Source organism: Vanacampus margaritifer, chromosome 19 (assembly GCF_051991255.1).
Source record: "Vanacampus margaritifer isolate UIUO_Vmar chromosome 19, RoL_Vmar_1.0, whole genome shotgun sequence".
Classification (NCBI taxonomy): Eukaryota; Metazoa; Chordata; class Actinopteri; order Syngnathiformes; family Syngnathidae; genus Vanacampus; species Vanacampus margaritifer.
In genome coordinates this window covers 8,719,901-8,735,488 of record NC_135450.1, presented here as the reverse complement: position 1 = coordinate 8,735,488, position 15,588 = coordinate 8,719,901, and the positions used below count along the sequence as shown (strand labels likewise).

Sequence of the window (15,588 nt, the reverse complement as noted above, 5' to 3'; positions counted from 1 at the left end):
GACCTTCTTTCTGCACATGATCACCATTACACTTTGTTGATTTTGAAAAAAAAAAAAAAACGTGATTAGACGCTCGTCAACAAAAACCTGCTTGCCCCGCCCACCTGTCCCACAGCGAGCGTGAATGGAGCGTATCTGGTTTCCTAACAAGACGGGCCTGTCCCAGACGTTTACATTTGGCGCTATTTGAGGTGTCTGTCTGCGAAGGCTGATACGGACAAGTGTGTATGTTTGATCTCCTTTTCCAGCCAGGGGGGGCCTTTAACTCCTCGCCAGGTGCAGAGAAGTCAACCTGAGGGCACATACAGTTGAGATCTCTCTCACCGTCTTACGCTCTCTCATGCACATACAGGAACTTTCCTTGAAGCAGTAACTGTGCGCTTTAAACTGGTTTACCAGTCGCGGTCTGCTTATAAAGACTTGGCAGCGTGCGACGGGATAAACATCCCGCTTCCACGCCGCTGCACGTGAACAGGCAGAAGGGGGAGAGAGAAAAAAAAAAGAGTGAAGGTGGCGGAATGACAATATGCTGGGTGATTTACTGTACACAAAAGCAGCTGGCGTGTTTTTTTTTTTTTTTTTTGGGGGGTGATTTGACAGGTGCAGAGTTTGGGGCCAAACAAGCCCCGCCGTGTGTACGATGATGCCGAAAGGCGTTTTAGGACGTTAACCGTCACAACAGATGATCACCATCTTCATGCGTCCGCTATCCGTGTGGTCCGTTATGAGCCCGCTAAACATCTGCTCCTCCCGTATTAAAGGCCATTTTCTCCCCGTGTCATCCTGTAATGGAGAAATTAGAGTGCAGGGGCTCGTTGACTTGTTTATATACACACATTCACCACCAGCAGACATAACATAAGGAGTCCTAAGTGTTTTTATACCAGGCGAGTGACGCGCTGACATACCTTCCCAACACCGCAACTTTCCATCCACAACAGTAAAACACTACTGGGTGTCCTTGGTCCATTTGCTCTCAATACCGCCGTGGATTTTTTCTTTTTTTTTCCATCCCTTTTAACGGGTTGAGTGAAATACTTGAAATGTGTAACTTGTGCTCAAAGGTTTCTTTTAGGGTTTTGCGCTATGAAAGCACTAAGCTCACTTTTGTTGATTCAACTGCAAAAAAAATTGGCATGGGTCTCCCTGCAAATACAGAGGCTCAGTTATGCAACAGCTGACTGCTTCAAGAGTATAAGAAGGGAAACAGTGCCACCTAAAGGCAAGATGTGTAAAGACAACACATGGAAGTCTTGCTAGAATTTTGGGTGGCATTTTATTATACAGTATCTGCATACGTGTCAAGACAACACAACACAAAAAAAATAATAATCTCACTCCAGTCTTTTGAGTCTTTGGGACAATTCAAGATGTCAGCCGGTTTTCAGCTTGCTCATCTCCTGCTGGATCTCACTGTAGATCTGCTCCTTGAGCTCGGAGGTATCATACTCCCGCAACATGTCGTACTCCCGCCAAGGCCTGGCCCACTTCTGAGCGTGCTCCATCTTCTCCGGTGATAAGTACAAATCGAATTGGATGCCCCGGATGTTGAACTTGGGCCGCTCCCAGCGTTTGGACCACGGCCTCGGGCGCATCTTCACTATAAGCTGGAGGATAGAAAGAGAGGCAGCGTTGAAAATGTTAATGGGCTTTTATGGTCAAGACAACAAAAAAGTTGATAATTACATTGTGGTCACTAATGCAGGAAATGCAGCATTGTAGGAAAACATTTTAGGACCACTGAATTGGCATAAGAAAAAAATCCACATTTATATGCACGGTTTAAAAAATATATATTTTTACATTCCAGAATGGTTGAATAAAAGAATGAATAGGGTATTGTATAAACAAATAACTATCTTATAAAAACTTTTTTTTTTTTTCAGATTTGATGCTTCCAAGCGTGTGCCAAACCAGACAGCTTTAAAACCAAGAACATTCTAGTACTTTTTTTAAAAAATTTTTAGTCCTAAGGGGGGAAATTGGATTTATGTATGTTGAACTGCATGTCAAACTATAATAGTAAGTTAATACAAAAAAACAAACAAAAAAAAGAGCAACCTTCAAATATGAACTCCCCCAAAGGTTAGGCCATTAGTAAGCCAACCACAAAATGCCTCAACGTTCATATTCGTCTTTTTTGTTTGTTTTGATTTAGAACAGTGGTATCCATATGGCAACCTGGGGACTATTTGTGGCCCACTTTTTAGTGGCACATAAGGCTGTGCAATTAATCGAAATTCAATTACCATGATTACACTCCACAATTACAAAATCAGCATAATCGTAAACAAAAATAAAAGATTAATAATACTAATTTTGAGTTGATTAAATTTATATATTTGCACCTTTTTTATTTTAAAATGACTAACTTAATACATTTAATTAATTACAATTAAGCTCAATTTAAGAAATGCATTTGTCTTAATATGTTTTACATGTTTAAACATTTTGTTGTTTTGTACCAAAAAAAAACCGATTTTCCTAATCGTGACTGCAATTATTACCAAATTAATCGTGATTAATATTTTCTTCATTATCTAGCAGCCCGAGTGGCACATGTGAAAAATGACTTTTTACATGGCTCGCAATGCTGTTTTTTTTTTTTTTTAAAGGGGGGAAACACAAGTATAGCTGTTGAGGTGTAGTGACAAGAAGAGTAATGGGGACTAACATTACTAGAACTAAAACTTTTCTACCTATGCAGATGCAAATTTACAACTAAAATAGTAACAAAATTTCGCTTCATAACACTGGAGAATAAAGATAATTCAGGATCTATTCAAGGGAATCGAGGACTGCAGGCTACCCAAAACGGAAGATTTTTTTTAAATTTTTTTTTGTTTATTTCTCAACTATTTATCTTATCACCTTTAACAGATTGGTTTGACCGTGTTTGATAACTTATAAAGTCCAAAATTCAAAGTGGCTCTTGCGATCTTTCTATTTTTCACTGTGTAGCCCTTGAAGGCCAATGTTTGGACACCCTTACATGTGATGGCTAAAATAAATAAAAACTTTTTTTTTTTTTTTTATAAGAGTTGTAACTGCACATGCTTTGTGCTTCATGACAACATATCCTTCAGAGGACCCGCCATCCATCCATCCATCCATTTTCTTGACCGCTTTTCCTCACAAGGGTCGCGGGGGTGCTGGAGCCTATCCCAGCTGGCTTCGGGCAGTAGGCAGGGTACACCCTGAACTGGTTGCCAGCCAATCACAGGGCACACAGAGACAAACAACCATACTCACAATCACACCTATGGACAATTTGGAGTGTTCAATTAACCTGCCATGCATGTCTTTGGAATGTGGGAGGAAACCGGAGTACCCGGTGAAAACCCACGCAAGCACGGGGAGAACATGCAAATTCCACCCAGGAAGGCCGAAGCCCGGACTCGATCTCACGTCCTCAGCACTGGGAGGCGGACGTGCTAACCAGTCATCCACCGTGCTGCCTCAGGACCCACCATACTTACTTGATATTCTCTCCAGTATTACTTATTGTTTTTGACTTTTAAAATCTTATGTAGATATTTTTAATCCAATTCAGCCCACATCGCTCACTCACCGTGTTAAGTGGCACCTCTTCCGTGGGGGAGATGGGCACAGGCTTCATTTCCGGATCCACGGTGCTGTACTTGGGCAGGGCGTCCCTCAGGTACATCAGGTTGTCATCCAGCCGCTTCTCCAGCTTCAGCACTTGGATCTCCTGAATGCGCGGGCTGTACAGCTCGTAGCAGATCTCCACGCCTGGAAACCAAGCGGCGAGTATGACGTGAAGGCAAATATTAGATAGATGATGTCATCAAGTTACCTTGGTTCTTTGTGATGTTCCTCAGGATGAAAGTTGCTCCGAGACCCTTCCCGCCTCTCTGGATGCATATGCCAACAAAGCGGTTTGATTTGTCACTGGCATTCGGGTCAGTCATGGTCACAGCAAGTATGCTGCCTGTAAAATCAAGAGTAACACCACGAGTGTGGTATTGGTGCGAATGTGTGCTGTGCAATGGCAGCTGATTCAAGGGACTTACCCACGTAGAATTCAGGAATGTCGATCACAGCCCTCCTGCGGGTCATGTCTTTCCTCTCCATGTAAAACTTCAACGGGTTTGTCCTCTGGCGTGGTGGGATGAACTCTGGGCTCAGAAACCTAACAAATACATAATGACTTCAAACTAAATTTGAATTTAGGGATGTGCAATAAATATTTTGTAAATGAATTTAATTATTGTGTTAAAATTAATTGAAATTATCTTCGATTTGGAGCGTTGAGCTTACTTGCGCAATACTGCCGCATCCTGCATTTTGTCAACTATGACAGGCTTGGGCGGAGGGGTGAATTTCGGTGGCCGGTCGCTGTCGCTTCCCGTAGACTGACGACATCCAGACGTGGACAGTAACCCTGAAAACAAAACCGTCCCGATTATTAACACCAACTTTGCAGGCATAACGTCAAAACGGTAGCGTTGAGGCCACTAAAGTAGAGCATGGTTAGCATTGTTAGCTTACAGTTGGCTTGAGCGGACAAACAAAGCTATTGTTTAACAATATTGTGTACATTGCTGCTGGATATAAGTGGTAACTTACGTTCATCCCGGAGATGCATGTTTCTCAAGAACCTTGAAGAAAATAGACATTTTTCAAGCACTTTAGCGGAGGCTGCCATCTTTGACCTTCTGTTGTCGCATGCCTTGGACGGAAGCCTCACTGGGCCAAAAGCCACATGTGGATTGAACGGCAATAGCCTAATGGCCACAAGATGGCGGCATCGTTGTTAAAATGGGTTCGGGCCAGCTGTTGTAAATTCTAATTTATTATAAGCGGTTGAGATCGTTGTCTACTCTCTGTTTGCTATTATTTATTGATATGGATATTTGTATTCCTAATTAATGTATTTAATAGACATAATAAAAATATCGTATTTTAGTCGTTAAATAAGAGTGACATTCTGTATAAGTGATTATTTTTTTTTTTTAACATTTAATTTAAAGATCTATGTTTATTTTATTTTAGGTTCCAGTCATAGAAAACTCCAAATAGTTACAGCTCAAGAAAATCTAAATATTACATGAGAAACAATCTAAAAAAAAATAAGTAGGATTTAGCCTTGTACAAAGTATTTTTTCTGTGTAATATATTAGTTTTAACCTTTTGAATTAAACTGCTGAAATAAAATAACTTTTTATCTATACTCTAATTTAGGTCATTTAAAAAAAAAAGTTTACATATTTTTTTGTATTAACATATTTTTATATTTTACATATTTTAAATATATAATTGCAAATGTCATAGATTTAAATGCAATATGTGCATTTCTATAAAATAGTTCATGATTCGTCCAAAAATTATTTACAGTAATTAGTTACACAGAAAGAACAATGAAATACTCCAATAGATGGCAGCAGTTCATACAACAAATACCCTATATTTGTTTAGGTTCAACTAAACAGGTACACATTTCACCTGGGTAAATGGTGGTAAATGAAGGGATCATTTCAGTAATTTGTGCGATTTATTTTTTATTTGTTTGTGATCAAATATGTCTATCTTGGCATTACAGGAAGTCTATACAGTAGATAGAAAAATAAGTTATGCCTAAACATATTGTGATGGGGTCACTTTTTACTATTATTTTTTACATCAAAGCAGTATCCTAAAGAAATCTGATCCTGGCTACAGCACAGTTCTGTCCAATTGGGTCTGCAGGTGTCAGGAAGCATGCAGAGGGGGGCGACAGTCCTCCAGGTGGGCTGCCTCTTCCACCACCACCACAACTCTGAGTTCAAAGAAGGGAAGAGAAAAAAAAGCGTGCAGCTGCAGCCTGGAGGAGGAAGAAGTCGAAGAAGAGAAGAGCCTCCATCCCAGTCCCACGAGCGTGTTTGGGGGGGGTGGACATTGAACGTCTCATGTCCGCCTCTCGGACCCATCTCGTCCGCGCTGCCGCTGCTGCTGTTGACTCTTCTCCCGATGTGGACTTTTTGGTGCCAAGCGGGATCTCACATGCACCTTTGAGGCTTCAAGGATGTTCCACCTCGATGGGACTCTGTCAGCCGTCACTTATGCGCTCCTGTTGGGAATAACGCTTGTGGCCGTCGTCTGCGATCTCTCCAAGGGCTCATCGGACTTCTCAGGTCAGTTGCGTCTTTATTGCGATTTAAAAAAACAACAACAAAAACACACAATCGACTCGTTTTTCAGAGGCAACAACAACAACGCGACATGTGCGCGCACTTGCTTTTTTTTAATGCTGCGCAACAGTTTGGGTCTACATGTGCACCATCAGTAGACTTTTATTCGGTTCGATTCGAGGTTGCAACCAGCTGTAGCATGCACACGCTCGTTTGTTGTATAAAATGTACTAAACACGTGGATAAATATTATTGCACTTTTCTTTTTACAAATCTAGCACATAAATAAAATAAAGCAACCCCCCCCCCCCCCCCCGATGCGTTATATAATACACAATTCATGTTTAATCTTAAATATTTTCAGCTCAAAACCAATAGAAGAAAATTATTTGTGTTTTTGTTACATTAGGTCCAGAAATTTAGCCTATATGGTTGAAGTAAATCAATGATGATTTGGTTGAAGTGTAAACTTCAGCTCTGCATGTCCTGGTCCTCCAGCTTCCTCCCATATCTTCAAAACATGCATATTAGGTTCACGAATGAGTGTGAATGGTAGTGAAAGTATTGACGAAAATGGTGCTCTGTTGGACTAAGATCGTGACAGTGATTTGCCTTTTTAAGAATATGCTATTCCTTCTCAAAATTTTCAGCGACTAGACTTTACTTAGACAGTTTGCACTGACCTTTCACTAGTTTTGGGGCCTGATCCCTAATTTGGGAAAGGCTGAATCTGGCACTTGATTCTTACGAAGATGTTTTGGGTAATTGCTTCCAACTTTTTGGAAACAGTTTGGGAAGGCAATTTCCTGTTCCAATGTTGAATGTAAGGTGCTTAAAGACATAGAAAACAACACCGTATGTGTTGTAATGTACTTTATGGATGTGTTGCATATTGTTTAGTGTTAAAATAAGTAAACATGTTGTTGGTAGAAACTGCACATTTTACTGAATTCTGGACTGATTTGATATAACTCAATTACTAACATTAGGCGGGTATCCATTTGGTAACATTTTAGTCATACTAAGCTTTTTATGTTTCCTAGGAGTCTGTAAACATTTGAACAAGGGTGACTAAAAAGATTAGGTTTGTTATGAGTCTACAGAGATGGGAAAACCCGCCGTTACATTAGCCCGTCATTGACGGATGGCCACCTTTCGGCGAGTGCTTTATGGCGCGAAGCCTCGAAAAAATACACGGACTGTTACGTCTGTCAAACTGGGTCAGCACAGGCGGTCTTTCTCAGTCCGTATTTTTACGGGGCTTGCTCGCCGAAAGGTGGGCATTCATCAATGACGGGCCGATATAATGACGGTTTTGCCCACTTCTGGAGTATACTAATGCTAGAATGCACTTATCGAGGTCGTCTGCCTTGTTTTTTTTTTTTGTTTACTTGCAATTGGAAGGCTTTGACTTGGAACCTTGTGTCTTAAATGTACAGTGAACCCCACCCAGTGAAGTGCAACACAGACCCTACTATCTACGCAGATAAACGACGACTAAATTTGGTTTGTGTTACTTGATGGAACTGTTACCTAGATAAGGTCCTGACCTTTTCTAGATTTACAGACAAGAAAGCAAACAATACCACAGTGTAACGGGCTGAGATGGCAAATCCAGGTCCTGCCACAGTTTGGCTTTAGCCCCCGGTGCTAGCTAGTTAGCTAGCTAGCTAGCTACTAGCTCCCGAGCAGGTAAACAAGCACCATGGGAGCAAGCTAGGGAGCTCGCTAACTAGCACCTGAGGCTAAAGCCAAACTGTGGCAGGGTTTTTACTTTCTGGACCTGGATTTGCCACCTCTGGTAACGTGTGTATGAACATTCTTTAGCTTTGAGTTGTCTGTCAAAGTAAACGAGCCAGGTCATTTAAGTGCATGAAACCTGCCAACTACTTTAGAGCTACAGTTAGTGCGCAATGGCGTGACGGAATCTGTGCGCTTTTACGTCTCAAGAAAGCCCGGTGTATGAAACGGAGGAGGCAAACGTAACTAATGAGGCTCTGTGTTGTATTAGCGCCGATTGCTGAGCTCAAGGCATGCCTGTAGGTTTTGTTTACTGTGTCATAAAACAGGAAGGCGGATTTGTGTTGGTGTTAATTGGCCCCTAATGGCTCTAATGGTCGGAAAGTGCACTGCTAAGGAGCACCCTCCGTGTCACATGCCGCGTCTGCGTACTGTGCGGTCGCACGCGCTTTCATGTCAGGCTGTAACGAAAAGCTGTTAACAAGCCTTCTTTGATTGCAGGGTTGTCGTTTTTTCGCCGCCACTAAGGCGATCGTCTGAATCAAGTGGAAGTTAAATTGAGTAAGAAGGAGAAAGTGGTTTAGATCCGCTGATTACAGATTTCCACTCGGAGTTGGTTTACCAGTCAACCGGCTCAGACGCGATTATTCCAAACCTCTATCATAGTCCGGAGGTAATGAATTGAAATCGCAGCTTTGGCGGAACGTGTTCTGCAATGGCCCATTGTTTACCTTGTCGGTTACACACTTACGAGGCTTGCTCGCTCCTAATCCCCAACTTTATCTTCAGCTAGCTAAACTTTTAGACTTTACATTGCAATGCGATCTGCTCCCTGGCGCCCTGTGGAACGCACTTCGCGCGGGAATTGCGGAGTCAGCATCTTTAGTTTGTGAATGGAGATAAAGGGGACATTCCCGGCACCGCTCGAGGACAATGACGTCCCTTAGTGCTCACATTCTTGACCAGCTGGAGTCTCCCTGGAGACCGAGCGGTGCAGTGACTGACAGGTGCGAGCAGACATGGCAGGTCCAACATCGGGACGTCGGATCAATCGCACACTCGGGTCAGTGGCGGTGAACGGTCCGGTGTCAGGTCTATCTCCAAATGAGGCTGTCTATGATGAGTTGGCTTTTATGGTGACGATCCATCCATCCGTCATTTACTTTCCGTTGAGAATGTCTGGCTTGGATTTCACACTTTTTCGGACCACGCCAGGTTGTCGCTGAACCTGAGATCAGTGTTTCTGTGATTAGTCCAAAAGCCTCCAGTGAAGGCTGTTTCTTTACCGTGTCTTTTTTCACAAAACTCATTTGACCCCAGTCAATGGGATGTGAAGCTTTTGGGGGGGCGGAGGGGTTAACTGAGGTTAGTGCATAGTAACTGTAAACGTGGTTCAAGGCGGCTGTGTATTTTGGTTTTTGTCGCATCCCCCCACAGAACCTCAGCTAACAGACACATGAGAATTAGCCATAGAAATGGTTCATATTAATTCATGTGGATTAGCTACCAATTAGTGTTAAGAGAAGATTTATGTGAATTTTTCAGTTGGAGAAGAGGTTAGAGGATGGATCGTTGATCTTTTTTGGGCGGTAACCCCCAGTCAAATGTCGAATGCCATCACTAATGGAATATACAGTCATGTCATTGTTCTGAATGTCATTAGATTGATGAAAGAATATGAATATGATTCTAAAGATACGCTATTTGTAGTTAATAAACAACCATTTTTGGATCAAGGAATTTTTTTAGCATTTTGCATTAAGATAACATTCAAATGATTCTGACCTCCAAATACAGTACAATGTAATTTGCTGCAATATGCATGCCAAGCCACTAGTTGGCGATGTAAGTTTATAAAGACACACGCATATTGCAACTGCTTCTCTTTTGGTATAAGCATTTTTCGAGTAGCCTTTGTTGACATATTTATTGGTTCGGAAATGGATTAGATTCGATCGATGTCGATCTCCATTAACTTGAGCAACACAAAATCTAAACGTGTTGTGGTCCTCCGTTATTGATTTTGTTGGGAATCACCTGCTTGTCAACTCTTTACTTTACATTTTTACCACCATTTTCATAAAATTGCATTTCAGAACCCCATTTCAGACTCCGAAATGACGCTCTTGTAGTAAACAAATCAATCATTTCCTGTTTTCAGTTGAAAATGTTGCGCAATTTGCCCTTGTAATCTGCTCTGATTTTTGTTAGTGCTATAGGATGTGTGTGTGTGTGTGTGTGTGTGTGTGTGTGTGTGTGTGTGTGTGTGCCAGGTGAGCTCCATCTAAACAAATAGAACCTGCGACTTGTTTTGTCTACCTCACTGTTGGCAGACAGCGAGGGGCTGACATAAAACCAACACACAGAGGGGATGCCTCTCTCCCCACAGCATAGTTTACTTGGGAAGTTCCAGACGTAAGAAGATGACATCATTGTTGTCTTGCCTTATCAGAGCAGAAACAACAAAGCTGCATAAAAGACAAGCTAGCGGACATGCAGGCTTTTATTTTTGAACCAAAACTGGTTTTGAATCTGTTTGGAGACCTTGTGTCCATTATGGAGACGACTATTAAATTTAGGATGCATACTTTGAAATCCAAGGTTAAAGTAAGGTTTGGATTACATGAACGTCCAGACACCAAAATAGTTCTTATGCTTGTAGTTTGTGCAATAAATAATAGTCTTGAAAGGGTTCCTCCCTGTTAAGCACACATGAATACAATAAAGCACACATTGCACCTGTGTGTGTGACAACATGCTATTGAATTGAAAGGCGGCGCCAATTGGAAGCGATATTTTTCTTTTATTTATTCTAAGTCATCTATACACCGTGATTAAACCATTTACTGTAATGTATATGGTTCCGCTTGTCTTTTTTTTAAAAAAAAGAGGTGTAATCTGCCTTCAAAACACTTTAAGGGAGATTCCTGAGCGAAAAGGCAAAGCATGTGAAAAGCGACGTGTTGACATGATTAATGTGGAAATATGTTCAACGTGGACGTGCCTCAAAGCTTTGTGTCAACCAAGTCAAGTCTGGGCACACAAGCCATATTAATGTGCGCCAATCAAAGTCACTCATTGTGCTGCTGTGTTACGGTACTGTATGTGTGGGATGAGAAAACATCCTCCCTGGCTGAGGTAATGCTACTTAAATCCAGTTTGTTGCTGCGGTGATGTTCAACGTTATTTGAAAACAGTTTTATTTTGAAGGATTTTCAATCTGTTTTTGTAAAATCCTATTTGGTTGAAATATTGTTTAGGGGTCTGACATTTTAAAATAACATTTTAAAATTTTAGGGGTCTAAAAAAACGACATTATCAATCACATAAACTGCTAACGATGGTAGTTGAACATACAGTAGTTTTGGTCTCTAATTCAGAAGTAGGCAAGGCCCATGTAAAAAAAAAAAAGAAAAAAAGAAGTGGTTTGACGCTATCACAGTATTGCAGTTAGTTACAGTTTTAAAATTTATTATTTTGGGGAAAAAAATGTACATAAAAATTTTAAATTCAACATACTCTGTAGTTGCATTAGTGAAGGCAAAAAGAAGATGAACAATTGAATTTACTAAATAAAACTCAATGTAGTAAACATGTAAAGTAAAATGAAGAGAAAAATGAGTGGCTACTGCTTTGCTTTTCTCTGCTTTCCGATCAGAGCGGGGAAAAAACTGATGTTAGCAGTGCCGGTTAGCTAATTATCTGTCGACACATGCCAACTCTCATAGCTGGCTGCAAATGTACATTTCAAGAAAGCGTTAGAATATTGTATTAATGTTACCCTAAATTTGTCAAACAGTGTTGGATGGCACTCTTGTAAATGTGATATTGTATTTGAAGTATTGTCTCCTTTAGCAGCCACTCTTCGTTAGCATGTTATTTAGCAAGTCGCGTTATGTGAAAAATTCCCCAAATAGTGTCATATTGCTGATGGAAAGTGTTTGAGGTTTTGAAATTTCGGTATACCGGAAACCGACACATGCCTATTCAGAAGTTGTTTTGTGCCATAAAACAGAATATTAAAAAAATAAAATAAATCATAAAACATTTAGAGAACAATGGCTTACCTTTACTCCTGTGGTCGGTTTGACACAAACTAGTGCTTGGACGTACGTCAAAACCAATGTAAATTAAGAACCCCTGTATAATACTGCAGAGTCCAGAACTAAGGCCTAGCAAGAGGGCAAGCTAACGTTAGCGCATGTGGCCTTGTATCATCAAAGGTTATTTATGAATCTACAGTGCTGGATTACTTCAGCCATGTGTCATTGACATTTTAGAAACCTTGGGCTGACCAGGTACTTGAAATGGCAGACCATAGCAAATGGTAACACCCAAGTAGGTACTGTGCCGCGGAAGTTTGACGTGGTTAGCTGTTTTAAAAGAGGCAAACCGTGAAGCAGAGTGTCTGTTGGTTGTAGGGCGCTTACACTTGTCCTCTCATGCAAGACCAACTTTGCACAGTGCCAAGACAAACTGCGAGGAAGATTCTTGAGTGACACCCCAAGCAACATGCAGCCAAATTCACCTCATATTTCAATCATAAATGCAATAATTGAGGAAAGCGCACATTTGAATGAATGCATTTTGCACACAGAACTCCAAAATGTAATCAAATGGAATAGTTGTATCTTAATTAGAGAGGGTTTTCCATGTGTTGAGGACGAACCCGGTGGGCGTGTGCACCAGCAATTATCTCCACATGTCATCTCAACTTAAGTGTGCTGTTGAATTATGTCCTCGCGTTCTCAGACATGCTGTCGTGTCTTGGAGGATCCTAGCATGCTTTGATGGCCTCCCTCCCTCACCGTTTCATTTTCCGTCTTTCTGCCGGAGTCCTTCACATTTGCCTTGATCTACCCTACCTTCCCTTTTGATCCTTCCTTGTATTTTCGTCAACCCCGTGAGCATTGCAAACTGAAGGAATATTGTAGTTTCTTGCAGTTTGATGAAAAGCTGGTGAGGTGGAGCGCAGGAGGGGGGGGGGGGGCAGTCTGAACAAGGAGGCTTTGTACAGCCCCCCAACTGCGTCGCCCTGACAGTCTGCATTACAACACGCTACAGCAGCCTGCTCTCCTAAGCAATGCTAATCTGTTGCTTTCTGGCCCCCTCAGACCAGCTCAGGTGAGCAGCCCTTTGGGAATTTTGCCACGTTTTCCGGGGAAAAACAAAAATGATGTGCACACCGTTACCTAAGCACCACAAAAACGCTTTGGATACAACACTAATCGTGTTGGTTCACACTATCAGCATACGTAGCTTCTGTTCTGATGTGTTCACTGATCCACAAGCTAAACATACAGTAGTTGATCATAGTGAGTGCAGTGGTTTGGATGCATAGCTGACATTCAGGTAAGCTAGTTTGCCTTGATCCTGACCAGGAACTCTAACATTAGAGTGTTAGACCCAAAGCTGGATAGAGTTAGGTAGCATAAACCGGCTAGCTAATAAACCAACCAACAAACAGTGATCCCTTGTTTTCTTGGCTTTACACAATGCTTTGCCTAAATCCGTTTGACATGTATTGCTAATTGTGTTAACAAACAAACAAGCTAACGCTTATTAGACAAGCAGCTCCAAATGACTGCCGTTTGGAATCGTCAGAACAGGAAGAGTAATTCATTGGCAACAAATCAAGAAGTATTATAGTAGTATAAGAATATTAATATATGGGTGGTGTCTGGTCGGTGCTGGATTTCACTTTCCTTTCTTTCCTTTGGTCCTTCCTCGGGTCTCCTGACGGCCTCACGACTCTGGCTGGAAGTGTTCGGTTTAGGTGAACGGTATGGGATTTTTTTTTAATAGGTTTTAAGTGAACTAATGAATACACACACACTCACACATAATCACCCACATACAAAAAAAAAAAAAAGGAGAGCAATGATGATGACATGTCAAATCGGAAAAATTACCGAACGAACAATACTGAGCTCTCCAGAAAAATAAAAATAAAAAAAAATCAAGAAGTATTATTAATTAAGAGATGTAATGGAATTTCAGGTCTTTCAATTGATATGATTCTTATGGTCTGTGACTCTACTGAGCCAACGTTTATCATATGTCTGGGCAAAGATACGCGACCAGAGAAAGCACCCCAAACAAACCGAGCATCGATCTTTAAATGACCACCAGCAGGTAGTCTTTGACACAAGTGGTCCGGTCCTTCCTGGCGATCCGCGTGGGTTTGTCGGAAGTGGATCTGCCGGCTAAGTCCCACTGGGCGTGCTCGCAGATGGCTTTTCTCTCCCTCGGCCACTCCGGGGTTTGTTCTGTTGCTTGTTTTCACAGAGCAGCTCCTATGTTAAGCTTGTTAATTCCCCTCAAAAAGCTCCTCCGTTCAGCTCCCACCCACTTGCACCTTTTTATTTAAGGAAATACCTTCCCTCCTCATGGTGCATTCTTGGTCCGTAAAAACCAGGAATGTCACACTTGAGGGACTCACCACTACTACATTTAACGCAATACAGGTGGATCTTAGTTTTTCCTAGATACAACTGTTATTTTTCTTCTTACTTTCTTAAGACTTCTGATTGACCAATTAGACCTTGGATGTCACAGTGGTCACCTGTTGGTTTGCAAACCTTTGTTGAGTGAGATTGTATTACACCGATTATGGCACAAACCCTTCTTACAAATGGGATTGGATTTAACAGGGATGTGATTTTTCCACTAATTCGCGGAATTCCGCTTTTTTTTATCCCCCCCCCCCCCCCCCAAAAAATCGAATTTTTTTATTGTTGTTATTATTTTTTATTTTTTTTTGTAGTTCATTGTGTATGCACATGACTCCGACAGATAACATCTTCTGCTATAACAAAGACATTTGTGGTATGCTCTAATATGAGTTACTTTTCATTTGGTCATGATATAATTATTTGTTCATGAAATTTGAACTCTTCACCATTATTTATGTGTTAACTTAGTAATCACATTAGTTAGATATGATGATATTCTCAGTGATAGTTTTTAAAAGCAAAGGCAGTCCAATGTTTTTGAATGTGACTGATTTTGAGTTGACTAAAACTGCCATTTTATATGGGATAGTTCAATATACATTGAAAATTTATGCTGTTGTTTTGTCTATTTCTTTGTCATGTGAGTGCATTGAAAGTACTTAAAAACACGGAAAACCCTGGACCTAGCTGGGTGCCAGCGGCCCCCAGACCCCCGGCTAAATTTTCAGATAATTTCACTTTGGTCAAATCACATCCCTGATTTAATGATTTATTGATCGCTAGGAATTTGGTCAATTATGAAACTACCTCTTCTTTCCTGATATATTTTTCTGTTACGTCTCTGAACTGCGCGTCATTCCAAACACCAATCAAAGATGATCATTCTTTGACCTCGACTTTGTCCCGCCTTAGGCATCGCACAACTCCACCAACTGTCGCGTGAGTCAATCCTTGTGAAGACGATGAGTCTGCCTGATGAAGGATCCATCTGTCGTTCGCTTAGTGACAATAAAGAGACACAGATGCGTCTGTCTGGTGTCTGCCGGGGTTGCCGGCATTGAGGTCGTCTGGCATCCACGCAGCTCTCACCAGTCATAAAAGTGACCATTAAAATGACAAATCTCACCTTTTCTTGCACTTAAGCTCCATTTCTCTCTGCGTCTCATCCCGTCGTCAAATGTGGTTGAGTCTGTCCCTTCCCCCCCCACATGACACTTTCACCCCCTTATCCTCTTTCACCAGTGATAAGGACCCTCACAACG

General features: G+C 41.4%; 2 protein-coding genes across 2 annotated transcripts in view; one reads left to right on the top strand and one right to left on the bottom strand.

Moving 5' to 3' along the window:
• Nucleotides 1-1,257: 1,257 nt before the first annotated feature.
• On the bottom strand, nucleotides 1,258-4,764 carry mrpl19 (mitochondrial ribosomal protein L19). Its single transcript, XM_077552801.1, has 6 exons — nucleotides 4,591-4,764; nucleotides 4,282-4,405; nucleotides 4,035-4,153; nucleotides 3,818-3,952; nucleotides 3,572-3,753; nucleotides 1,258-1,607 (listed from the first exon to the last, which is right to left on the bottom strand). Exons 1-6 carry the CDS (start codon nucleotides 4,667-4,669, stop codon nucleotides 1,374-1,376), a joined length of 873 nt encoding a protein of 290 aa, XP_077408927.1. The 5' UTR covers nucleotides 4,670-4,764; the 3' UTR covers nucleotides 1,258-1,373.
• An 857-nt stretch (nucleotides 4,765-5,621) lies between these two features.
• The window catches only part of eva1aa (eva-1 homolog A, regulator of programmed cell death a), a 71,044-nt gene continuing 61,077 nt past the window's right edge, over nucleotides 5,622-15,588 (top strand). Inside the window, exon 1 of the mRNA XM_077552820.1 lies at nucleotides 5,622-6,134. Within this exon, the coding sequence (XP_077408946.1) occupies nucleotides 6,026-6,134 (109 nt within the window). The 5' untranslated portion in view covers nucleotides 5,622-6,025. The remainder of the gene's footprint in view (nucleotides 6,135-15,588) is intronic.

Coding starts and splice junctions, on each gene's coding strand:
- mrpl19 (XM_077552801.1), bottom strand. CDS start 4,669: ATGGCAGCCTCCGCTAAAGTGCTTGAAAAATGTCTATTTTCTTCAAGG. Junction 3,953..4,034: donor CATTCCTGAATTCTACGTGG/GTAAGTCCCTTG, acceptor TTGATTTTACAG/GCAGCATACTTGCTGTGACC. Junction 1,608..3,571: donor AAGAGGTGCCACTTAACACG/GTGAGTGAGCGA, acceptor TCTATCCTCCAG/CTTATAGTGAAGATGCGCCC.